The following is a 22,532-nucleotide window of genomic DNA, read 5'->3' as shown; positions in this document are numbered from 1 at the left end:
TATCTCGGCTCTTAACGTTTATTCTCCCATGTAATACGTTTGTCTCCATGCATTAATGCAATCAATACTTTGTCTGGTTTAAGAAAAGTGTGAAAGAACACATTTTTGAAGATCGTTCGACCAATGAAAGCATCGAAGGTAGTACAAATTGGAAAAACTCAGAGGCCCGACTGAAGCTAGCCTTACAAGAATAAAAGAAAAACCGCTCCAAAAATAATTCCCCGGATATCTAGTGTCAATTACTTCCGATGCGCCGAAACACTAGAATATCAACTTGCAAGCACAAATCTGTTGCAGTACCAATGTTAAGACAGCACTCCACCTTTCAGTATTTCGGTTTATCAAAATCTTCTATTCCTCTTTGCCAAATCTAACATTCGGTAGCTTATGGTCAGTTGCACGTGACGATATCCACATGACTCTAAAATCCAGGGATGCGCGTCTGCACTCCTATCTCACTCAGCTTTTGCCTTCTTTTATCCCAGTACCCATCTATTCTTTTCCTGATCTTCCATTCAAGAACAAGTTTTAAGGTTGAGAATATTGCTGACACTCAAAGACAGTTTTCTGCCCTAAGTTTGTGCCTCTCTGCTAACGATCTTGGTATATTTTCTTTTGCCCTCTCCCTGAACATTTTTGAAACAGCAACAATAAAATGGGCAAGTGCATCACGGTTGTCAAATTGGTTGGCTTTTCCTCTTTGGGAATGTTGACTGCGTCATTGACCTACCAGTCTCTTCAATCGATTCCCGAGTTGATCCGCCGCTTGAACAACCAGGTTTCCATCACCAGTGCAAAGGGCGTGTTGGACTCAATTTTTACTAACCTGTTGGTTTCCAAGGCTGCAAATGTCTCCTTGGCGGGTATTGCGACCGCGCTTTTCACCATGGCTTTCAAGTACTCGCCACCGCTGGGAAGACATCCGTACCTCGTGTATTCGGCCCTCGGCGCGCCTTTAGCTCTTGCCGCATGGGCCATTCGAGGCGCTCGCGCAGAGTGTAACATGCTCAAGCGCACCCGTTCGCGTGCACAGGCTCAGGCTCAGGCACAAACGATGCGCGAAGGCAAGAAGACACCCGTGCCTCCCGCTCAAGAGGACGAAGAAGATGCTTCAGCATTGGGCCGTTCTTATGTGCACGTTTCGGACGACTCTACTGCCGCGTCTACTCCCGCCTCCTCCACGCCCGGTTCGCCTCAGCACGCGCCTGCAGAGGTGTTGTCCATTGAGCAAGAGGTTGAAGACGCCATTTTGAAGAAGGCCTACGTCCACGACTTGCAAACGTTGCAGCAGTCGTACTTCATGGCGTCAGCAGTTTCAGGCGTGGGCTTGGCTGTGTGCGCTGTAGGTATGATTGGCGACCTTTTCTTCCTCTAGACGCAACTATGGATGTTTGCAGTGCACTGTGCTTGAATAGTAGCGTACTGCTCCAATGTGTACCACTGTGGTCCCAATAGGCAGTTTTGTTCTAGAATATTCCTTTTGGTGTTCTTGTGCCAAGATGTCAAGAAACGTGACGCAGCCGTGGAACGCCGGTATGAGCGATGGCTTGGGAGCTGCTGGTTGTGGAGCGCATGCCGCGGGCGCGAACTAGGGAGCGCCCTTTGCTAGTCGGGGGCGCGCATTTAGTGAGCGTAGGAATTGGCTGTTTGCTGATGTACAGTTTGCCTTGCGCTAGGGTGATTTTTCTGGTTTGGACCGCTGTGTTTTGTGAAGTTCCGGTACGTAAACAATAAGATTGATGCTGCAAGCCGGTGTGGCACCGTGAGCCGTGGTCCCAAGAGACAACATGACAAATGGTGCTTACGTAAGAGATCGTGCAGGCAGTCTCGGCCCATCTTCAAAAACCGTACGGCTGCAGGACCCATCAGCCCTCCTGCAGGGGTATAAATACTGAAGCAGCTCTGAGGGAGAAGCAATTCCGCAACTGCAATTCCACCACAACCAAAGAAATGTCGTCTTTCTATGAACTCACTCCATCTGATGCTAAGGGGAACCCATACCCCTTTGAACAATTGAAGGGCAAAGTTGTCCTCATTGTCAATGTCGCCTCCAAGTGCGGCTTCACCCCACAGTACAAGGAGTTGGAAGAGTTGAACAAAAAGTACGCCGACAAGGACGTGCAGATTCTCGGTTTCCCTTGTGACCAATTTGGCCACCAAGAGCCAGGCACCGATGAGGAAATTGCATCGTTCTGTTCTTTGAACTACGGCGTCACTTTCCCAGTGTTGAAGAAGATTGAGGTTAATGGCGATAAGGCTGACCCTGTGTACAAGTTTTTGAAGAGCCAAAAGTCTGGTCTTTTGGGACTCAACAGAATCAAGTGGAACTTTGAGAAGTTCTTGGTGGACAAGAAGGGTAATGTTGTGGAGAGATACTCTTCTTTGACCAAGCCCAAGAGTTTGGAGGGCAAGATTGACGAGTTGTTGAAGGCCTAAGCTTGTATATTCATTAATGGACTAATTTCGGAACGGGTCGAAGCGTAGTGGAAGGGGCCAATGAGTGAAAATTTACTTGTAGCACTTCTGATCAGTGAATGCCTATTCATAAGCATCATCATCAATCCACATGCCATTGATCATCCAAATAGTGCATGAGGTCCTACCTTCATCATTTTCCGTTTTGCCTTATATGCTAATTGGCTTTATACTTGGGATTAATGGGACAACATGCAAGAGTCCTTAAACATGGTCCATTGTTTCTCTGTGATTCTGCATCGTAAGACATTACCGACTGCAGTACAAAATGATGTCCTTGGTATTCACTATGTGGGTATTTTTCCTGTTCTCCAAAGGGGTCATTGATTTAGAACATGGCAGAAGTTCAAAGCATGATCTGTATTCGTAATTAGTGGTAGAAATCCACAGAAGCTGAAATTAACTTCTTTTCATTAGCTCATCAATTATTGTCAGTTCTTGATCATTACACACTGCTGCTCTTAATAAGTGTTGATATTATACCAATGTTATCGTTAGACCAATCTCACTATCATCACATGGATATACTTAGTCCATTGAAGACTTGTTCCATCCGTTTCATATCCACATTCTCTTCTACGGCAATTCCAAATACGTTCAGATTCCTTCTGACCACCTCTATAATACATTAACCTGTGCGGTTTAAACCTAGTCAGTCCGCTTCTATAATACAAATCACGTGTGGAAGCCAAAGTCATTCATAAGGCTGTCCACGTCTTTCCAGAGCATGTGGTTGTTGATGTCAAATGCATCCAACTCGACATTATGCGCCGGCGACTCTGATTGGCGCCCGTTGCCGCTTTGGAAGTCCACAAACACCGGCGTGCCGTTTCGAAGTGTCCCCGGTGAACTCTCGCTGCTGATCACTTTGAAAATGGAACTCTTTTTCGCCGGAATAGGCTGCGGGTCCAACGGGATTGTCCGAATAATGCGACGGGCCTTCGACTCGGCATCGTCCACGCCCGAAAGCGACCGTTTCTTTCGCAGACCAGTGCTTCCAGGCGTCGAACCGCTGATTTCAGGCGCGTTATCATCGGAAGAAACGATTGCTTCATCATTGTCGCCCGCTTCGTCTGGCACATTGGGGTCTGTGCGTATATTCAACTTTGCCATGCCCACCTGGTCACGGAGCAACAGCAAACAGTCAAAGAAGACGGATGCAGCCATCCTGGAGCGGATTTTTAGCGCTAATCCAGCAGCGTTTTTTTCGTCGAGCGTTCGGAACAACAGCCACATGTTACGCATGATTCCGCTGGCTCGGTAAGCAATGTCGTGCTTCAACACGGAAGCCTTGGCCACAAGCGAGACGGCAGTGGCGTATATTCTTTTCCCGGCGTCGACATCGAGCACCATCTTCAACGGAGAATGGGCCAACTTGACAATGATACAGGAGGCCAGCCAAATGTTTAGTATCGCCACAGCCGGAAGAAAACGCACAAAGTTGCGGTCTTGCGCCTGGCACCTCTCAACATGGTTGATTAGAGCAATAGCCGCGTTATACAAGCGTACCAAGCCTTTGGAGAGATCTAGCGCAGGCATGCGGTCCGTGTCTAGAAAATAGTATGTGAGTAAGTGCACACGAGCCACGATGTGGCGGAACTTTCTGTATCGGTCGTCGCCGGCTTCAAGCGCGTGCCGCATTTCGAGCTCGTCTAATTGACGAATCAAAACTTTGAGCAACAGTATTCTTTCGCCGACCGAATCTGGGCCGAGCGTGCGGGCCACCTGATCTTCGAAACGTGCAATTTCCATGAGGTGGCGGGTCGCCGGAGGCACGTCCGGCTGGCCAAGCGAATCAAACTGGACAAAAGCAGGAAACCCAAACGCTGTGGCAATGTTCTGCGACACGATGTTGCACACAACCCAAGTTTTCGTGTGCTCTGCGGAAAGAGCGCCTTCTTTGGGCGAGTGGAGCCCGATTCGGATCGCCTGGAAAAGCGCCACGCCAATAGTGTTCCAGGACGAGTCTGCGCTCAAGGAAGAAGTGAGCGGCGGCCAAAGAGTGTAAAGAACGAACGCTTGAACAGAGTAAACAGAACAGGCATTCATGATGGGCTCGTCTTCCTCGGTCGGATTGTACCGCGTGATGGGAGAGATTGTGATTTCAGCAAGGATATCCTTGACGAGCGGCGCCAAGCGCAAAAGAAGTGCGTCGTCTCCTCGGCGGAGGGCGACAAACATGAGAACCCAGAAGAGGGCAGGGCAAAGACGATAGATACGTTCTGGGCCCTTCAGCACATCCACCACGGGCAAAAGCGGGTGGTAACAGCGCACATATTCACGAAACAAACGGCGGATGGCATCGGCCAGAAGCGAAAACCCACCGATGCTTTTCTCCTCGCATGCAAAGTCGTATGTCTCGGAGGAGCCCGAGAATGACGAGAGCCCGCCCAACGAGAGGTCGGGCACGGACCCGGGCGCAGACGCAGTTCCGGAAACCGAGTCGACTTTTTCGTGGCCCAAGGCCGACGGCTCTTTGGCGTACGGGTCCTCGCTGGGGTCCTTTCTGTAGACATCGTTTCCGTAGAGGTCCTTGGCGTAGAGGTCTTTTGCGTAGAGATCCTTGGCGTGTAGATCCTTGGTGTACATGTCTTTTCCGTAAACGTCCACATTGTCGAGTCTGTCGAGTTTCCTGTCCATTTCCATCTTCTCCTTGTCCAGGCGGTCCAAGTCCTGACGGGTTTTGCCCAACATCTCCGCCAAGTTGCCCGCCATCTCGTACTCCCGCAGCAGCTCTCTGTCCGGCGTGGCAAACGATTTTCTCAACTCGGCAAACTGCCGCTCAATGACCGCTAGCCGCGCCCGTTTCTCGGTCCGCTTGAAGTCTGGCCGCAACTCACACGTGAGACCCTTGGCGGCACAGCGTGAGCAGGGCTCTGGGTGTTTTTCCAGCGCATCACACTTGGATTTCTGCTGGCGACAACATGTGCATGCAAGTCGGCGGTTTTTGCGCGTATCGAAGCGGGCGTTGCCCGGTTCTGGTGACGGTTTGGCCTTCTCCTGTTTGATCTGGCGATCGAGCTCGCCAAGCTCGTGGGTGATGTTGGCGATGTGTGCCAAACGGTCTAGCGAAGTGTTTTCCATGTAGATGTAAGGACATTTTGTGCGCGAAGATCATCGCGCTTTGACAGTTGGTCCGACTGACAGATAGAGGCAGAATAGAAGGCTTTTGGTACGGACGTCTGTTTGCTTTGACATTGACACATTAATAGCCGAGACTGGTAATACCTAGACTGGTGATACCTAGACTTGATTCGAGACTTGATAGACAGACTTTCTTACAAAGCTGCATCGGTCCATACTGTTTACTATCCGATTGAGATCGAGAGCCCTTACTGTTTAAAACTGCTTGTTTTTTGACCGAGACTAATAAGCCGAATTTCTGGCAAAAAGACTTTTCAGACAATCCCCAACTTGTCTACACATACTTTGGTCAAACCCTGCTTCCTACCCGTTCTATCCTGCTTTCTACTGGTTCTCTTCCGGCAAGATGAACATTTTCAAAGCCAGCATGGCGACCTCAATGTCGCTCGATGTCAAACTTCTCTTATTCTCTGTGCTTCTTCGTCGTGCTAGTTTCGGCTTGACCAACCAGGTTCTCACGCTTTTCCTAGAGGCCGCAGGCATTTCCAAAACCCGTGTGGGTGTATTTATGACGCTCACTTTGGTTGGTGATACGTTCATCTCATATCTTCTCGCGTGGTACTCTGACGCCATTGGCCGCAGAATGGTGATGATCATTGGATGTGTGTTGATGTTGGCCTCTGGAGTTGTGTTTGCCTACAGCCTGGATTTCTGGATTCTTCTTTGCGCAGCGATTTTGGGTGTCATTTCCACTTCGGGCGACGAAACCGGTCCTTTCAAGACAGTCGAAGAGGCTTGTCTTTCCCATTTGAGTCCTCCGAGGGCCCGAGCACACACATTCGCCATCTACGGTTTCTTGGGCACTTTGGGTGCCGCATTCGGCTCTTCTCTTTGCGGTTTTTTGGTCGATTTCTGGAACATCCGCTCAAAATGGCCCTTGGAGAAGTGTTACCGCGGCATTTTCATCGTCTACTCAGTGATTGCGTTAGCCAAGATGGTTATAGCCTTCTGCCTAAGCACATCTTGTGAGATTGGCCCCGATGAGTCCGTATCGGAAGTTGCTGGGCCTTCTCTGTCTGAGATTTCCGAGAATGCGTCTCTCTCCGAAAACTCTGAGGCAAGTGCTTCTGAAATTCAAGATAGTGACATCTCTGAAGATACTGCTTTACTCTCGAACAAGTCTCTGGCAGCTTTTACGCAAGAAACAAAGCGTATATTGCCACGGCTTCTTGTGGTATTTATGTTGGATTCCTTCGGATATGGCTTCATGCCTCCTGCTTGGATAGTGTACTATTTTAAAACCATCTTTCAGGTTTCGGCTTCCGCTTTAGGAACGCTTTTCTTCTTCACCAACTTGGTTGATTCGGTTTCTTCCATCGTTTCGGCTTTTACATTCCACCACCTAGGACCTATCAAGGCTATTTTGGCTGCTCAACTCCCTTCAGCACTGTTCTTTATGGCTGTTCCTTTCTCTTCTTCTTTCATCGTTTCGGCTGTTTTGTACTTTATGTTTTGCGCTTGCGCTACCATGGACGTTGTTCCCAGACAAATTTTCTTGACTACTGTGATCCCAAAGAAGGACTTGATCAGAGTTATGGGCACTGTTAACATCGGCAAAACTTTTGCTCGTTGCATTGGGCCTATCTTCACAGGAAAATTGGCGCAACACAATGCCCTCCAGTATGGTTTCATTATCAATGGTCTTTGCTTGATTTTGGCCGATACTATCCTAGGAGTCAGCTTCGTACACATGGATACGCAAGTGCTCCAGTTGCACGTTGAGTAATTTTGTATAACCAATACATACTTGATGTCTTTCCAATTTTCTTCTCTTGTACAACTTAATTGATAACAACGACTTGTTGATTACCTACGTCAGCTGTCAATGGCAACTTGAATTATTTTCTTATGGCCAAGAAGCTATCCAACATGTATTCTAGACTCAGAGGGCCGTTAATTTTACGTTTAATGAACAAAAGCCGAAGTCAAAAATGGGAAAGGAAGACATCTCTGTTCAAGTATCACTGCAAGTTCCTAAAATGTCACCAATCAGTTCGTTCACTACAAATCACTTTTTCTATCTCCAATGCAATTTTATCCTATACCCCAAATTTTTTATCTAAAAAAGAACCTGGTACAACTTCTTGTACCATGGCAAGGTTCTAAATGCCATTTTTTCTTCTGCAAGTTCCTGGTTCAACTTCTCGAAATCCGTCTCGCGTCTTCCAGTGTCAAGATCCATGGTTTCAAGGGGCACAATAGTGTTGAGCTTGCGCAGGTATATTTTGTGGCCCACGTAAAACAAGACTGCAATGACAGCACCCAAATAGTTCTCAAAGAAAACCTTAGCGTCTGGAGATTGGCCCAATGGGAACAAAGAAATCCAGAACTGAAGTGCCAAAATCACAATCAAACAGATGGTGGCATACCAGGAGCCCCAAGTTCCCGTTTGAGAGAGATATGGCAACTCCGTCAAAGAACGGTTTTGCTTGTGCATAGCGGCCCGGAAACGGATGTGTGCAATTGTGCAAGAAGCCCAAGTGAACAAGGTAGATAAAGCCGAAAGTGCCACAAGCCAGTTGAAAACTTCAGCCTGTTTAGGCGATGCAGAAACGAATGCAAGGAGTCCCACAATAGCAGAAACAGCAACACCAACCAAGGGTCTTCCGCATCTGTCAACATACAAAAAGATCTTGGGAGCCAAGCCTTGTTCGGCCAAGGACAAGATTGTTCTTGAAAAACCGTAAACGGCCGAGTTTCCAATGGACAAAAGAGCCACAAGAACAATGACGTTGAAAATGGAAGGAAGCGCTTTGATTCCGCCTGCTTGAATGGCAATGACAAAAGGCGACGCCAAAGCGTTGGAGCCACCAACCAACTTAGAATTGTCAGATGCAACCAAGAATGTGATGAGTGTAAGTGTGATCATGTAAAACACAAGAATACGGTAGAAGACCATTTTAATGGCATGAGGCAATGCGATTCTGGGGTTTGCACGAGATTCTGCCGCTGTCATACTGACCAATTCAGTTCCGGCCAAAGAGTATGTTGCAGTGACCAACACACTAACCACACCTTTAAATCCGTGAGCGAAAGCGCCGGTGTGTTCCCATTTCTTTGCTCCAATGAAACCTTCATCTCCTCCACCGCAAATCAAGACAATGGCCAAGATATTGAATCCGACAATACCAAGAAGCTTGATGATGGACGACACAAGTTCAAAGTACTCGAAGCCCGCCGAACCGAAAAGATTCAACACAAGAATGAGCACATAGAAAATGACTACCCACACCACCGAATTGATGTGGGAGTTCCAGAAGTTGATAGTAAGGGACGCTGCAACCAACTCGAGCGGCAACACAATCACCCAGAACATGGCGTAGTTCCAGCCTGCAGCGAAACCAAAAGATGGATCAATGAATCTCGTAGCATAGACAGCGAAAGACCCACTGACAGGGAAAGTCGACGACAACTCGGCAAGCGCTTGCATAACGCAGTAGAGAAACGTTGAAACAATGAACCAAGCGATCAAAACACCAGCGGGGCCGCCCGCATAAAGCGCCTTGCCCGAAACAATGAGAAGACCTGATCCCACACATCCTCCGAGGGCAATAAAAGCCTGGGAAATTGGGCCAATGGTGGATTTAAGCTGGGAGTGTGCCGTTTTCTGCACAGCCCGCTCAAGCGTATTTAGCGAGGCCAAATCCTCGCTCGACGACTCCTCTGCTCTTTTAAATGAGTCTTGAAACCTCTGCCACCGCGTGGGCTCGGTCGTTATAGTTACAATGTCCGGAGACGAAGTTTTTGACAAGTCTGAGCCGGTCATATCTTATGGATAAAATTCTTTACTGGGCCCAGCGGGGCCCTTTTGGCCTTTATATGGTCGCTCCATCTTCTGGCAAAACGCCATTTCTTGTCTTTGCTTTCGCCGTGGGCCTGCACACCAATCGCCGGAACCGGCTTGTTCTTGCGGGGAAGAAAACTGCTTGGAGCGGCGGAAAATTGGACGGGAAAAAAGGCAGGCCCAACAGTTGCGGTGTGCGGAAACGATTTTTTGACTTTGAAAGGCAGTGGGTGAAAACTGGGCCAGATATCGCCGTACTGGTTATTGTATCGTGATGGCCGGGTGCAAAAAGGTCATGCATCTACAAAAAGAAATCATGTGAGCCGCACGCCGAGACCGTTAGATGAGCCACACCCGTACCTCCCCACACCGCCACCGGCGAAAAAGAAACGCCATTCGACATTTCTTGTCTGGCGTCCGGTTTGTCTTTGATAAGAGTCATTTTAGAAACAACTTGACACAATCCGCGTTGCGACTATACCGCTTTTAGTCCGGTTTTCGCCCCAACTCAAATCTGCACCAAGACGGGGACTATGTGCATGAAAAGTTGGTGGAATGTTCATTTCCATTTAAAACACTTCTTGGGCGACAAAGTAGTTTTTTTGATATGTCTGGCTACTGCTCTTTGAGTCTGCTTACGTTTTATAGCTTCTTTTTTTTCCTATTTTGTTTGTTTCTTTCTGCTATACTCGTGTGCTTTTATGCGCATAGAACTTCTGACTTTGTTCGCAGGCATTTAGAAAACCCTAACCCGCGCCGGAAAAATATTTTGCTTGGATGGTTAAAGTAAGCATTTACAAAATTTGAACAGGAAGAAACAGGTAGTTTGGGCAAGAGGAACCTGATCTTCACGCAACATTCAAGTATCCAAATAGTCTCGACATGAATTTAATTGTTTCAATCTGGCTCTTCATATTAAGTCTGGCTTTTCATACTAAGCTAGTCACGTGGAAAATTTGTCAGCGCTGGGGTAAGATGAGAATCTAGAATCAGGTCGTTCTTTCATTATTTATTTCTTAGACGTGGATTCGATTTAAATATTAGCAATGAATCCGTTGGAGAGCAATTTTGCTTAGAAGTTCAGAGCTAAGAGACTCTATGTAGGAGAAATGGACTCGCGTGTTTTATTTCTTTTTCTTTCAGAGTAAAAGAAATAACACGTTTGTATCGATTCAATCGGCCATTAAGGTCAACCAGAAGAACGCAAGAGTATTCACCCAAGACCAGCTCTGTTTTGTCACGTGTCGTCTCAAGGAGCAATGTGTCAAAAGAAGATCTGCACCTCATTCGAGCATAGTTAGTTTTATTGATGAAGCCAACTTAGACCAGCAAATTAGCCGGTCATCTATCAATTCTAGCCATTAAAGTTCACTGCTCATCTTAATCTCAGAATCCTTTCATACCACTCTAATGGTTTGACTGCTCATACACGATTCTACAGGTCAGAACTGTACATACTAGGTTCTGCGAAATGACGTTTTCAACTTTCGAGATCAGCCGATCCAAAAAGCCCCAAAATTCATTCTTTCCTCTTGATATCACTGAAACACTGCCAGTAGAGACATTGATCCCATACGGAAAAGGTTTATTCTTTATCACCGCAACTTTTCAAGCCATTTGTGCGACATTCGGTTCGGAATCATACTCATCCCATCCGCCACTCGTCACACCCGTGCCTCCCAACCCCCACACTCCACCCTAACCTCTAGAATATCCGAAAAATCATATTGCTGTCTTTTTCTGCCATGAGCGACTTCAAATTCAAAAGCACCGTCGACCCGAAACAATTGGCCAAGGTTTTCATGCCTGCGGCCAAACAATGGAGCAAAAATATGCCTGTGGAACAGTTTGCGCAGGTGCAAAGCAAAATCTTGGTGGATTTTGTTTTGGGCGGAAGACCAGGAAGAGCGTACTACTTGGAGGCCCCCAACGGCGACATTGCTGCGTCTGTGATTGTGACACACCACAAGGGCTTTTACAAAGAGCCCACTCGCGGCATGTCGTCAGCCATTCCGGACCCAACTACTTTTGGGGTTTCGCCAGCAACCGGATTGCTCGTCAGTTACGTGGTTACAGCCCAGGAGTACCGGGGCCAGGGGTTGATGCGCAAGCTCCTTGAGCGTGTGATCAGCCATACCGAGGAAGAGCTTCTACAAAAAGAACTCGCCAAATCTTCAGACGGAAAGGACAGCTTTCGGCTGATGGTCACCAGCGAAGGCAAGGTGGACCGCACTTTGGCCAACTACTACATGAGCAAGAAGTACGTGTGGTACTTGTACTCTGGAATCGACCGCACCTACGAGAAATTCGGGTTCAAGGCCTATCCCTTGGACGGATACAAGATTCCCATTTCTGCTGGCAACAGTGAAGTGGGACAGTTGGTGAAGAAGTTGCTTTCAAACTCAGCGTCCGAGGCCGGCGTGGGTAAGAAATTGCGTCTTTTGGACCGCTCCAAAAAGCTGGATCTCGACTTGATCTCGTTCATTTTGCAAGGCCGTGAACTTGACCTTTTGACGGACTTGAACACAGACGATTTCCACTCCGAGTTGAGCGGCGGCCGCAGATCTTCTCTGTCTCTCACCAACATTGGCTCGGCCCTTTTAACTACAGAGAAGGGCTCGACTAATGAGCTTTCCGCCATCAGCGAAAAATTGGAACATGTCACCATCACGCCTTCGTCTCGCCGCAAGTCATCCATCCAGCACATGGCTGTACCCAAGTTTGGTCTTCAACCCAACATGGATCTGTTGGACTCCAATTTTGTCAACGACAAGATTCTTTGCGAAGCGGGCTCCGTGAAAGAATACACCAACATTTGCGGAGCAATTCTCACCAATGAGTTACAGCAGAAAAGCTTCTACATCTTGTGGACTCTGGTGATGATGTCGCAGGTCCATATAGTTGGCGTCGGAGAGTTGAAGCTTGATGTTTTCGGCGCGTTGGTTGATCCGCTCGGCTTGACCAATCCACCCCAAAGACGCCGTGGCTCGTCTTTCACTGGCTTGAACGACATTTCCGGTTTGAATTTGCAAGATCTCGACTTGTTGGTGAGCACGGCGCTTCATGTTGCTAACAAGCGCCGTTTCAAAGGTATGTCGTCCTATGTCTGTGTGACTAAAAACGATCTTCCAGCTACAGTCCCTGCGGCCGTGTTGCACGACTTTTTCATGAACTACGTGAGTCTGGGAGAAAAGTCCAAAGCAGTGGAGTTCGTACAGGACTTTTCGTCCCAGCATATTTTGCCTATGTTGCGCAAATTTGGTCTGTCGAACCCGGAGTTTGAATTAGACTGGACTTCGAACAGTATGCTTTCCTGGGGCTAAAGATGTGGCTACCACAGTAGATTAAAAACCATTGCGCTTCTGCAGAAGAGCGTATGTTCACCGTGTTTTCAAAAGTACATCGATTTCGTTATGACGTATTTTCAATTAAATGACTTTGTACACGTTCTGGGCCTCTGGCTAAATGGCTTGATGTAGGCTTCTAAATTTGATCAGAGCGGGCCGCTACCGGGCGATGCAGTAACCTATTGGGTTATGCATGCGCATGTACTAACAGGAAAGAACGCGCAGGCTGCGGCTGCAGCTGCAGGTCTCTAATGGGAACATGGCACCAGGAAACGTTTCCTAATTGGGTACCCCTGTCAGCTTCTTTCGTTTTATGCTATCCACCAGACCCATCCCGCTAAATATTAAGGTTGAGTAGCGTTCCCCTAACGCCTCTAAAAATAGACAGCCATAAATTATCTCCGTAGCTCGCTGTCGTTTTCCATATGTATCTCTCAATAATACCCTTTTCCCGAACATAGCAGAATTGCGAACAGGAGCGCACTTCATCTTTTCACTGCTGACACTATTCTTTCTGTTTTCTTTTATTTTGAGAGTGAGGTGAGCCTTCGGAAGCAAATATGTATCCGGGCCGACGCTGTAATAAAGGGTCTACTACTATTGCTTCGGTTTACACATTTGACCATTTGACCGAGGATAGTGGCCCGGGAAAAAATGTCGCGCATAATATGCGAGACGTCAAAATTTAACGCTACATTAGCAATGTGCATTCATCGACCAAACATTGCATAGCCTCTTGGCCTTGTGGGATGCCGTGTATCATGGACAAATGTCGCCGCATACATATATACGGGTCGGTTGTGCCACTCTTTCAGCCCAAGGTATATTAGGTCGAGCCTTTCACCCTTCAATTCTATCAAAGCTACTCAGCGGAGGTTAGAAGCACTTCACTCCATTCCGGAGATTGTAACCTTTTTGTACTTCCACAATTGCCAGACTTTCCATCTCATCCACAACAGCCATTCTTTGCTGTTCCGCATATTTTCCACATTCCCTGATCTCCAGATCTGGTATATTTCCCGTATCTTCCATATTTTTTGCATTCAGGGTTCCCTGCCATCACATTAGAATATTCCTTTAAGGTCACTCAGCCCAATCTCAGTGAGTATGCAAAAGAGTTTCTGTTCTTAGTGAGTCCTTGATATTTTGCCTGAACTGCCAATGCTCCCATATCAGAGATTTGTGCCAGATATGACCTACCCTAGGTCTCAGATTCCTCCTTGTACTGCAACCTTAACTCCTCAAAACTATCCATTTCCCTCTCCGGCTCATTATCAAGAGAAGTCGCCTGCTTCATATATCCTACCCACTCGTATCACTCCCGTGGGGCCTCCCTCACTACCATATCATGCAAACCCAAGCCAATATGGTTATCCATTTCCAAGTTCCTTCCCTTCATCACTATTTCCCCCACAGACTGTGGGAGTTCAAGTAGACAGACGACCAAGTTATGCTGGTGCGTCTGTTATTGGTGTTGACGATTCTCCACAGAAAAGCTACGGATTTATAAATCATGGCCCCATCTTGAATAATAACGTCTACAACGTGAACTATGCTCAAACTCCAATTCCAGTGGGGATGGCCACGCAGAAAATACTACCGGCACCTAAATACACTTGTGAAACATGCGGTAAGAGCTTTCAAAAATCCAGTAATCTCAGAGGCCACATGAGAATCCATTCAGCGAAGAGGCCATACAAGTGTCCCATTTGTTCCAAGACTTTTGCCCGTTCCCATGACCAAAAACGACATTACCTTGTGCATGGAGGCGAAAAACGATTCAAATGTGGCGGATATTTGAAAAACGGCAAGAAATGGGGGTGCGGGAGGATGTTTGCCCGATCAGATGCATTAAGCCGTCATCTACGAACGGAATCGGGATCACTTTGCGTCAAGGCTCTTGAAGACGAGGCCAAAGAGGAAAGGGCCAGAAGTGAATTGACAAAGGAACATTACGTTCCAAACTCAAAGCCATTCCCACAATATCTTCCATTCCAGAATGCATTGCATTGATATTATGACGTTAGATTGGTGGAGCTACTTCGTGAAAGACCATTTGTCACGATTCTCCTTAAACGTTTACGAGAGTTGATCCGGATGTACTACTGTATGGTGCAAAATCGCTTACTCATCTGCTTACGAATGCGCCTAGCCTTCCTGTTCCATATACGCTGGCTGTATATGGGCGTGACATTTTTGCAATTACGAGAAGTAGGCTGGGACCTTTTCCTGTATGCACAGGCTCGTGCGCGAGAAATTTCTCTCAATGTGCCAAGACGCAGATTATCATCCAAAGTTAGCCTTGTGATGCAGCTGCGCCTGCAGAAGAGGCTATCGACGAGTGTATGTTGACCTGCATCACCGTGGGACATGTCGCACATTGAAGTCCTTCTCTATCGTCGGTGGAGGACATAGCCCGCCCTTATATGCAGGCATACACTCAATGCTCTTCTTTCAACGACGGGTCATGGAAGTGTCTCACCTCGCATGTAGTGTCGACATTTGTCGTCTGTCCGATGTGGGGCCCACTGCGAATGGCATTATGTGTGGGTGGGCGGAAAACAGTGCGGCTTGTATGCAGTGCGCAAATGACCGACCCCACACGAAATGTTTTCTGGGGTAAACGGAGATATAAGATAATAGTGGGCGCATCCTCGATATCTCGTGTCTTTTGTTTTTCCACTCTGCCATGCACAATCTTGTTGAGCACGACGCCCGGATCCCGAAATTGCCGGTTCCGCCGCTTTCGGCCACGGTCCAGCAAATTCTCACGGCTCTCAGACCTTTGCTTACGCCTGAAGAATATGACGATCTTTTGGACGAGGCGTCTCAGTTTCTTTCTAACGGAACGGTGAATCTCATCCAGCAGCATTTGGAAGCAGCTGCGGCCAACCCAAATGTTCTGTGCTACTTGAACGCCATCAATGGCGAGTCTTACCCTGGTATTTATGGCCGTCTTCGTGGAGACACTTTGCCGCGGAATCCGTACTTGGTTTTGGAGGAGGATCCGTTTGCGAAAACCATCAACCCGCCCAATCAGGCGCAGCGTGCTGCTTGCTTGATCAATCTGTCTTTGAAGTTCATTGTGACCATGAGAAACGGCAAGTTGAAGGAGGATGTGACTCCTAAAAGTGGGAATCCTCTCACCATGAACTGCTACCGCAATCTTTTTGGCACCACACGTGTTCCTGTTTTCGGAGAGCTGTACCACGAAGTGACGATCCAAAAGTACCGTCATATCAACGATTCCCGGCATGTCGTGGTGATTTGCAATAACCAGTTCTACGACTTGGAGCTTTTGACTCCGTGTGAAGATGAATCCGCCGAGAGCACCCACCGCCTTTGGTTTGGCGATGCTGAGTTGGCAGAAATCATCCAGAACATCATCAACGAGTCATCAGCCGTCGACAGAATATCCACCGTGAAAAATGGAGTGGGAGCAATCACCACGCAAACTTACCACCACTGGAAAAGTGCCAGGGCAGAGTTGGCGCTGACAAGCCCGGACTTCTTGCGCCGTATTGACGATGCATTGTTCATTGTGGCGCTCGACTCCAATTCGCCTGTTTCTGACCAAGAAAAGACCCAGGTGATTCTGCACGGCACTTCGGAACTTTTGCGTGGCTCAAATATTCAAGTGGGCTCTTGTGCGTCGAGATGGTACGATAAATTGCAGTTGATTGTGACTGCCAATGCTGTGGCAGGAGTAGTGTGGGAGTCTTCATCCATGGACAGCACTGCCATTTTGCGTTTTATCAGTGACATATTCACGGATCTGATTCTCAAGCTTGCCAAGAACATCAATGGCGCAGAAAACACCCTTTTCGATCCGAACGTGTCCTTTGTTTCGGGCCGGGAACTGAAGCCTCGCCAGAAACTCCTTGTGCCAACGAAAACTCCAGAACTTCAAAACTTGGTGCACTTGTCTGAGACTAGGCTTTCGGATTTGCTCAAGCAGCACGAATACAAGACAGCAACCATCAAACTCGACACGCTGCTACTTGCGAAATTCGGGCTTCTGGCCGACTCGTTCATGCAGATCGGCTTCCAGATTGCCCACTACGCCTTGTATGGTCGCATTACTAACACGTTGGAGCCCATCACCACAAGAAAATTCCGTGACGCTCGTACAGAGCTTATTGCTGTCCAAAATGATCTGGTTGCGGATCTTGTCAAGATGTTTATTACGTCGTCTGATGATTCACGCAAGTGGCTGGGATTTCAAGCGTGCTGCCAGATCCATGCTTCCCAATGCCGTAATGCTATGGCTGGCCTAGGCTTTGAGCGCCATCTCGACGCTCTTTTGCTGGTGTGTCGAAAGCAGGAAGCCGTGGCCAATTTGAACGCACTCAACAGCAATTTGAGCCCAATTCCGTCGGTGGCAGAGTTGAACTCGCAACCAATCCCACTCTTGGCCAGTCCTTTGCTTGAGCGCCTTTCGGGAGCGGAACTTTTGATCAGCAACTGTGGAAATGCCGCCATGCATCTTTTTGGTATTCCTCCTGCTGTGGATCTGGGTTTTGGCATAGGCTATATTCTCCATCGCGACAAGGTTGTGGTGACTGTCTCTTCGAAGTTCCGGCAGACGGAGCGGTTTTTGATGACGTTCCGGTCTGTTGTCGGAACCGTCAAACAGATCTTGCGTTCCAAGGCAGACGTTCAGGTTGAGGCAGCAGATAGCGAAACCCGGAAAACCGAGTTGAAGAAATTGCGCATTGAGCGTGAGTTGCGGAACGTGGATCGGTCTCTTCCTTCCACGCGCCATCCTATCGATATTGATATGGATTCTACATTGGACTTGCAGAAATTGGAGCTCAAAGAAGAGAGTTCAGATAATGAGTACTCGTATTTGGGAGGCTATGGCTATTTCGACGAGGGCGAAGTAGAACTTCGGAGCGACGAAATCTCTCGCAACGATTCTTACATGAACTCTCATTCCAGTCTTGCCTCTGCTCTCACTTCGAAGAGCAACTCTCGCCATCACTCGCACCTCAACTTGCTGGCATTGTCGAAGAATGCAGATGAGCGGCATCGTCTTTCTTTGGGCGACCGCCTCAAGGAACGGTTGGGCCAAGAGGAGCGGTCCAAGAACCAAATCGGCCGGAGTCTCTAGAAACACCTAGACTCTTCGCTGCTTATTATTTATGGGGCTCTAGTCCTCGACTAAATTATTAAATCATATTCTTTGAAAATAGCTGTAAATGTTAAATCGAATCACTTTAAATACATTTTTGTTGTTTGCCACGTATGTTGAATACTTCGAACTATGGCTTCGATCGAACAAGCTCACGCTAGTGGGTATAGAAGTTTCGAACGAAGTATTCGATATTTTTCCAATGGTTTAGACGGTTTACAGTTACAGGCAAAGAATGTTCAAGAACAACTATTTTTATTAGAAGAAGTGTATGCTCTAGGACACAGCCTTCATTATGGATGCCTGATGATATGATAAATGTACCGCATTTCTTTGAAGCTGTTGATCATAATTTTGATTTTATTAGTTCAGACCACTCGATACATTGCTACTTTTCGATGTATTGAACGTTCAACGAATTTCAAGTTGAAATTGTGATGACTATGTGGGTTTTTAACAAGGTAAATTTTGCGATATCATCAGAGACGTTGAGAGGCAGACGAATAAAAGATATTCTGTGCTAAATGGCTCATTAAGAATACTTGAACGATACATTGTCAGAACAGTAAACTTATCAACCTTCAATTGAGAATTGTCGTAGTAGTTTATTGGTGTTCGCAAATCGCAAGTAATCGGTATATTTCTGCTCATGGGCTTGAATAGAGGAACTCAACATGTTTCTGTGAATTTTCCCATCATCTCCATTTAACTAGTGTTCCTTAAGTATCAATGGCAGATTAGATCTTAGTGTGCACATTAACACCGTTTCCTACCGATCGCAAATGCCCTAGTACATATTACTAAGGTCTCTTTACATTTTGGATTACGCCACATCTTGAACCTAAAACACTTTTGCACTATATCCCTGATGTTGTCTGGAATTGCCCAGGTGGCCCGGTCTTATATCCGCATCAAGGGCCCGGAAGCGTCCAAGTTTCTTAATGGCCTAATAACGACACGGCTACTTCCGAACGTCGTCAAGAAGAAACAGCACACCATTAGCGCATCTGAAAACCGTCATTTGGAGCTCCTTAATGTCGACTTGTCGAAAAACTGGGGCTTGATGCACGAAGACATTTATGATCCCGAAAACCGCATCTGGATCAGACGGGACGGGCTCAATTCGATGATTCTCAATTCCAAAGGCCGCGTCGTCCAAGACTGCTTTCTATATGCCACTCCGTTCCACTCGCCGGTTCCTCCTGAACCCAGTTATTTGGTGGAGGTCGATCCAAAGTACAAGTCGCAGATGTTGTCTCTCTTTAAGATCCATCGGCTTAGTGCGGACGTGAAGATAGAAGACGCCTCTAGCATGTCTTCCTATTACTACTTCAACGACACTCCGGAATTTGAAGACTTCTTAGAGGAGCTTCAAAGCACGTACTTTGACACTTTTGACACGGATTCTGCGCTCCAGAACGCCAACGAATTCATCTCTCGCGAGGAGATTTTTGACTCAAGTGCAGCTTCGAATATTGTCGGCTTTGCGTTTGATAACCGGATCCCGAACTTCGGCTTGAAAGTAGTCACAACGCAGCCGGTCGATCCATTGCTACTTTTCTCTCAGCAGTTCATGGACAAGTTCCCGGTGGAAGTAACAGACGAAAAAGCAATCACCCAGAGACGTTTTGCAAACGGTTTGTTTGAGTATGGTGATGCGCCCAAAGGAACCTCTCTTCTACCATTTGAAATGAACTTGGACTACGTGAATGGGCTTTCGCTAGATAAAGGGTGCTATGTTGGCCAGGAGCTCACTATCCGAACATTCAATGGAGGTGTGATCAGGAAAAGAATCTTTCCCGTGCATTTGGCCTGTGGGAAGGATGTTTCCGGTGTCTTTTCTGGAGTGGATTTGAATGAAGTCAGCATTGCATACGAAAACGAGTCGGAAATGGCACAACCTGCCACTGTTGGAAGTTCACCTTTTGCATCCACAGGGAAAGTGGGCCGCCGTGGCAAAGTGGCCAAGCTTCTTGCGGTGGAGGAAAACCTCGGTTTTCTACTTGCTTCTGTGGACGATGTTCAGCAGGGCAAAACTTTTCAATGTGTGGTGGGTGACACGACTGTGCTGATTCGCCCAAGCATTCCCGAATGGTGGCCTGAGTAGTCTCTGACGGGTATTTATTGGTCTGTAAATAGTTGATGCATTGGTATACTACTGTTGCTTCACGAGTCATGAAGTTTAAACGATCAAAGTAGATGTAGAGTGATTGAAGTATAGTATGGTGATCGTGTGATTGAAAGTGTAAGTGAGAGTGAAAGTAAATGATTGTGAATTGAATGTAAGTAGAGTGATCGTGTGATTGAATGTAAGTAGAGTGATTGTGAGTAAAATTACAGAAGTCTAAAGTGCCACCATTGTGCGAGATCAAAGTACACCGATGCCCGAATCTGGTGACTCGAATCGCACTCCCACAGGATTCAAAACTGGCAGAGCCAAAGTAAACCATGCCAATCTGGACGCATTTTTTCTTTGGTATCTTTTCCTGCTCACGTAACCATGCTTGTAGCGACACTTGTATCTACACTTGTATCTACACTCGTATTGCCATTTGGCTAGTCTCTCTTTGCTAAGACTTGGTCGCACTGCCTAACCAACACAACAAAATTCTCCTCCACTACGTCTGCAATCAAACACATTCTCACACATTCTCACACATTCTCACACATTCTCACACATTCTTTGCCAGTCCAAAGCTTCCAAAGTCTTCAAAATGATATTCGTCTTTGTTCGCCCGGATCATTTGCAACGGCAAAAACATTGTAGCACTGGCACGTCGTGCGCCGCGCACGCTCAAATCTGAAAAAAATTCTCCTCTACTTTCCTCTTCACCAATATGTCTTTTGACGATATCGACAACGCTACACCAGACATTGTGATCGGCTCTACTCTTCCCGAGCCAGAGGAAGACGTCGTGTACGAGCACGAGGTGGAGTCCGGCGGCGAAGAGGCCGAGGCTGCCCCTCAAAAGGAGAAAAAATCTGTCGCCTTTGCTGGATTGGAAGATGAGTACGACGAAGAAGAGGCCCGCCGAGAGTTCGAGGAAGGCGGCGGTCTTCCAGAGCAGCCTGAAAACCCAGACTTTTCTTCGATGACGCCGCTCAGCCCGGAAATCATCAACAGACAGGCCACCATCAACATCGGTACCATTGGTCACGTGGCGCACGGTAAATCCACCGTTGTCAGGGCCATTTCGGGTGTCCAGACGGTCCGTTTCAAGGACGAGTTGGAGAGAAACATTACCATCAAGTTGGGATACGCCAACGCCAAAATCTACCGCTGCAGCAACCCAGACTGCCCTCCTCCAGGATGTTACCGTTCTTTCAAGTCCGACAAGGAAATCCACCCAAAGTGCCAGCAACCAGACTGTGAAGGCCGTTACAACTTGGTGCGTCACGTTTCTTTCGTCGATTGCCCTGGTCACGACATTTTGATGAGTACCATGTTGTCGGGAGCTGCCGTTATGGATGCTGCCCTTTTGCTTGTGGCCGGTAACGAATCGTGCCCACAACCTCAGACCTCGGAGCACTTGGCGGCCATCGAGATCATGAAGTTGAACCATGTGATCATCTTGCAGAACAAGGTCGACTTGATGAGAGAGGAGCTGGCGTTGGAGCACCAGAAATCCATTTTGAGTTTCATCCGAGGCACCATCGCCGATGGCGCCCCTATCGTGCCTATCTCGGCCCAATTGAAGTACAACATTGACGCTGTCAACCAGATCATCTGCGACTACATTCCCGTGCCTCCTCGAGACTTTATGGCGTCGCCCCGTTTGATTGTCATTAGATCTTTCGATGTGAACAAGCCAGGTGCCGAGATTGACGACTTGAAAGGTGGTGTTGCCGGAGGTTCTATTTTGACTGGTGTTTTCAAGATTGGCGACGAAATCGAAATCAGACCAGGTATCGTCACCAAGGACGACAATGGTAAGATCCAGTGCAAGCCAATTTTCTCCAACATTGTGTCGTTATTTGCCGAACACAACGACTTGAAGTTTGCTGTTCCCGGTGGTTTGATTGGTGTGGGTACCAAAGTGGACCCAACCTTGTGCCGTGCCGATAGATTGGTGGGCCAGGTTGTCGGAGCCAAGGGCAACTTGCCTTCCATCTACACAGACATTGAAATCAACTACTTCTTGTTGAGACGTTTGTTGGGTGTCAAGACCGAGGGCCAGAAACAGGGTGCCAAGGTGCGCAACTTGGAAACTGGTGAGGTGTTGATGGTCAACATTGGTTCTACTGCCACCGGTGCACGTGTGGTGGCCGTGAAAGCCGATATGGCCCGTTTGCAATTGACGTCGCCAGCATGTACGGAGGTCAACGAGAAGATCGCCTTGTCGAGAAGAATCGAGAAGCACTGGCGTTTGATTGGTTGGGCCACCATCAAGAAGGGTACTACGTTGGACCCTGTCGCATGATTTCTTCTCCTCTGTATTTATAGTCATAATTGACCATGTGTCTGGAAGGTGTAGTCGATTCGGGTGTCGTTGGAGCTCTACAATGACCGTCTCTTTGTTGTAAGATGCTCGTGATACAAGTAAGCGTAAGGCACAGTCGTGGCAATCTTCGAGCCAAATGCCTTCTACTTAATCTTCTGCCGAAATGTAATCTCTCCTTTTGTATTACCTATATCCCACCATGAATA

The 22,532-nt window shown here is 47.5% G+C and overlaps 9 protein-coding genes across 9 annotated transcripts; 7 read left to right on the top strand and 2 right to left on the bottom strand. All coding sequences in view use genetic code 12, as the record gives it.

The window, feature by feature from the left end:
* Nucleotides 1–655: 655 nt before the first annotated feature.
* On the top strand, nt 656–1,375 carry FOB63_004089 (uncharacterized protein; the record flags this gene model as incomplete). Its single annotated transcript, XM_002615090.1, has 1 exon — nt 656–1,375. One exon carries the CDS (start codon nt 656–658, stop codon nt 1,373–1,375), a length of 720 nt encoding a protein of 239 aa, XP_002615136.1.
* A 575-nt stretch (nt 1,376–1,950) lies between these two features.
* Nucleotides 1,951–2,436, top strand: FOB63_004088 (glutathione peroxidase; the record flags this gene model as incomplete). The annotated part of the gene is made up of 1 exon (XM_002615091.1): nt 1,951–2,436. The coding sequence occupies one exon, from the start codon at nt 1,951–1,953 to the stop codon at nt 2,434–2,436; it is 486 nt and encodes a 161-aa protein (XP_002615137.1).
* A 714-nt stretch (nt 2,437–3,150) lies between these two features.
* On the bottom strand, nt 3,151–5,559 carry LEU3 (leucine-responsive transcriptional regulator; the record flags this gene model as incomplete). The annotated part of the gene is made up of 1 exon (XM_002615092.1): nt 3,151–5,559. One exon carries the CDS (start codon nt 5,557–5,559, stop codon nt 3,151–3,153), a length of 2,409 nt encoding a protein of 802 aa, XP_002615138.1.
* A 406-nt stretch (nt 5,560–5,965) lies between these two features.
* Nucleotides 5,966–7,345, top strand: FOB63_004086 (uncharacterized protein; the record flags this gene model as incomplete). The annotated part of the gene is made up of 1 exon (XM_002615093.1): nt 5,966–7,345. One exon carries the CDS (start codon nt 5,966–5,968, stop codon nt 7,343–7,345), a length of 1,380 nt encoding a protein of 459 aa, XP_002615139.1.
* Nucleotides 7,346–7,678: 333 nt separating this feature from the next.
* Nucleotides 7,679–9,385, bottom strand: GAP6 (Gap6p; the record flags this gene model as incomplete). Its single annotated transcript, XM_002615094.1, has 1 exon — nt 7,679–9,385. One exon carries the CDS (start codon nt 9,383–9,385, stop codon nt 7,679–7,681), a length of 1,707 nt encoding a protein of 568 aa, XP_002615140.1.
* A 1,763-nt stretch (nt 9,386–11,148) lies between these two features.
* FOB63_004084 (uncharacterized protein) lies at nt 11,149–12,726 on the top strand (the record flags this gene model as incomplete). The annotated part of the gene is made up of 1 exon (XM_002615095.1): nt 11,149–12,726. One exon carries the CDS (start codon nt 11,149–11,151, stop codon nt 12,724–12,726), a length of 1,578 nt encoding a protein of 525 aa, XP_002615141.1.
* Nucleotides 12,727–15,439: 2,713 nt separating this feature from the next.
* On the top strand, nt 15,440–17,863 carry CTN3 (carnitine O-acetyltransferase; the record flags this gene model as incomplete). Its single annotated transcript, XM_002615097.1, has 1 exon — nt 15,440–17,863. The coding sequence occupies one exon, from the start codon at nt 15,440–15,442 to the stop codon at nt 17,861–17,863; it is 2,424 nt and encodes an 807-aa protein (XP_002615143.1).
* Nucleotides 17,864–18,752: 889 nt separating this feature from the next.
* FOB63_004082 (uncharacterized protein) lies at nt 18,753–19,991 on the top strand (the record flags this gene model as incomplete). The annotated part of the gene is made up of 1 exon (XM_002615098.2): nt 18,753–19,991. The coding sequence occupies one exon, from the start codon at nt 18,753–18,755 to the stop codon at nt 19,989–19,991; it is 1,239 nt and encodes a 412-aa protein (XP_002615144.2).
* A 730-nt stretch (nt 19,992–20,721) lies between these two features.
* On the top strand, nt 20,722–22,305 carry GCD11 (translation initiation factor eIF2 subunit gamma; the record flags this gene model as incomplete). The annotated part of the gene is made up of 1 exon (XM_002615100.1): nt 20,722–22,305. One exon carries the CDS (start codon nt 20,722–20,724, stop codon nt 22,303–22,305), a length of 1,584 nt encoding a protein of 527 aa, XP_002615146.1.
* Nucleotides 22,306–22,532: the final 227 nt, after the last annotated feature.

Source organism: Clavispora lusitaniae (genome assembly GCF_014636115.1).
Source record: "Clavispora lusitaniae strain FDAARGOS_655 chromosome Unknown tig00000187_pilon, whole genome shotgun sequence".
Taxonomy (NCBI): Eukaryota; Fungi; Ascomycota; class Pichiomycetes; order Serinales; family Metschnikowiaceae; genus Clavispora; species Clavispora lusitaniae.
This window is presented reverse-complemented; position numbering and strand designations above follow the sequence as displayed.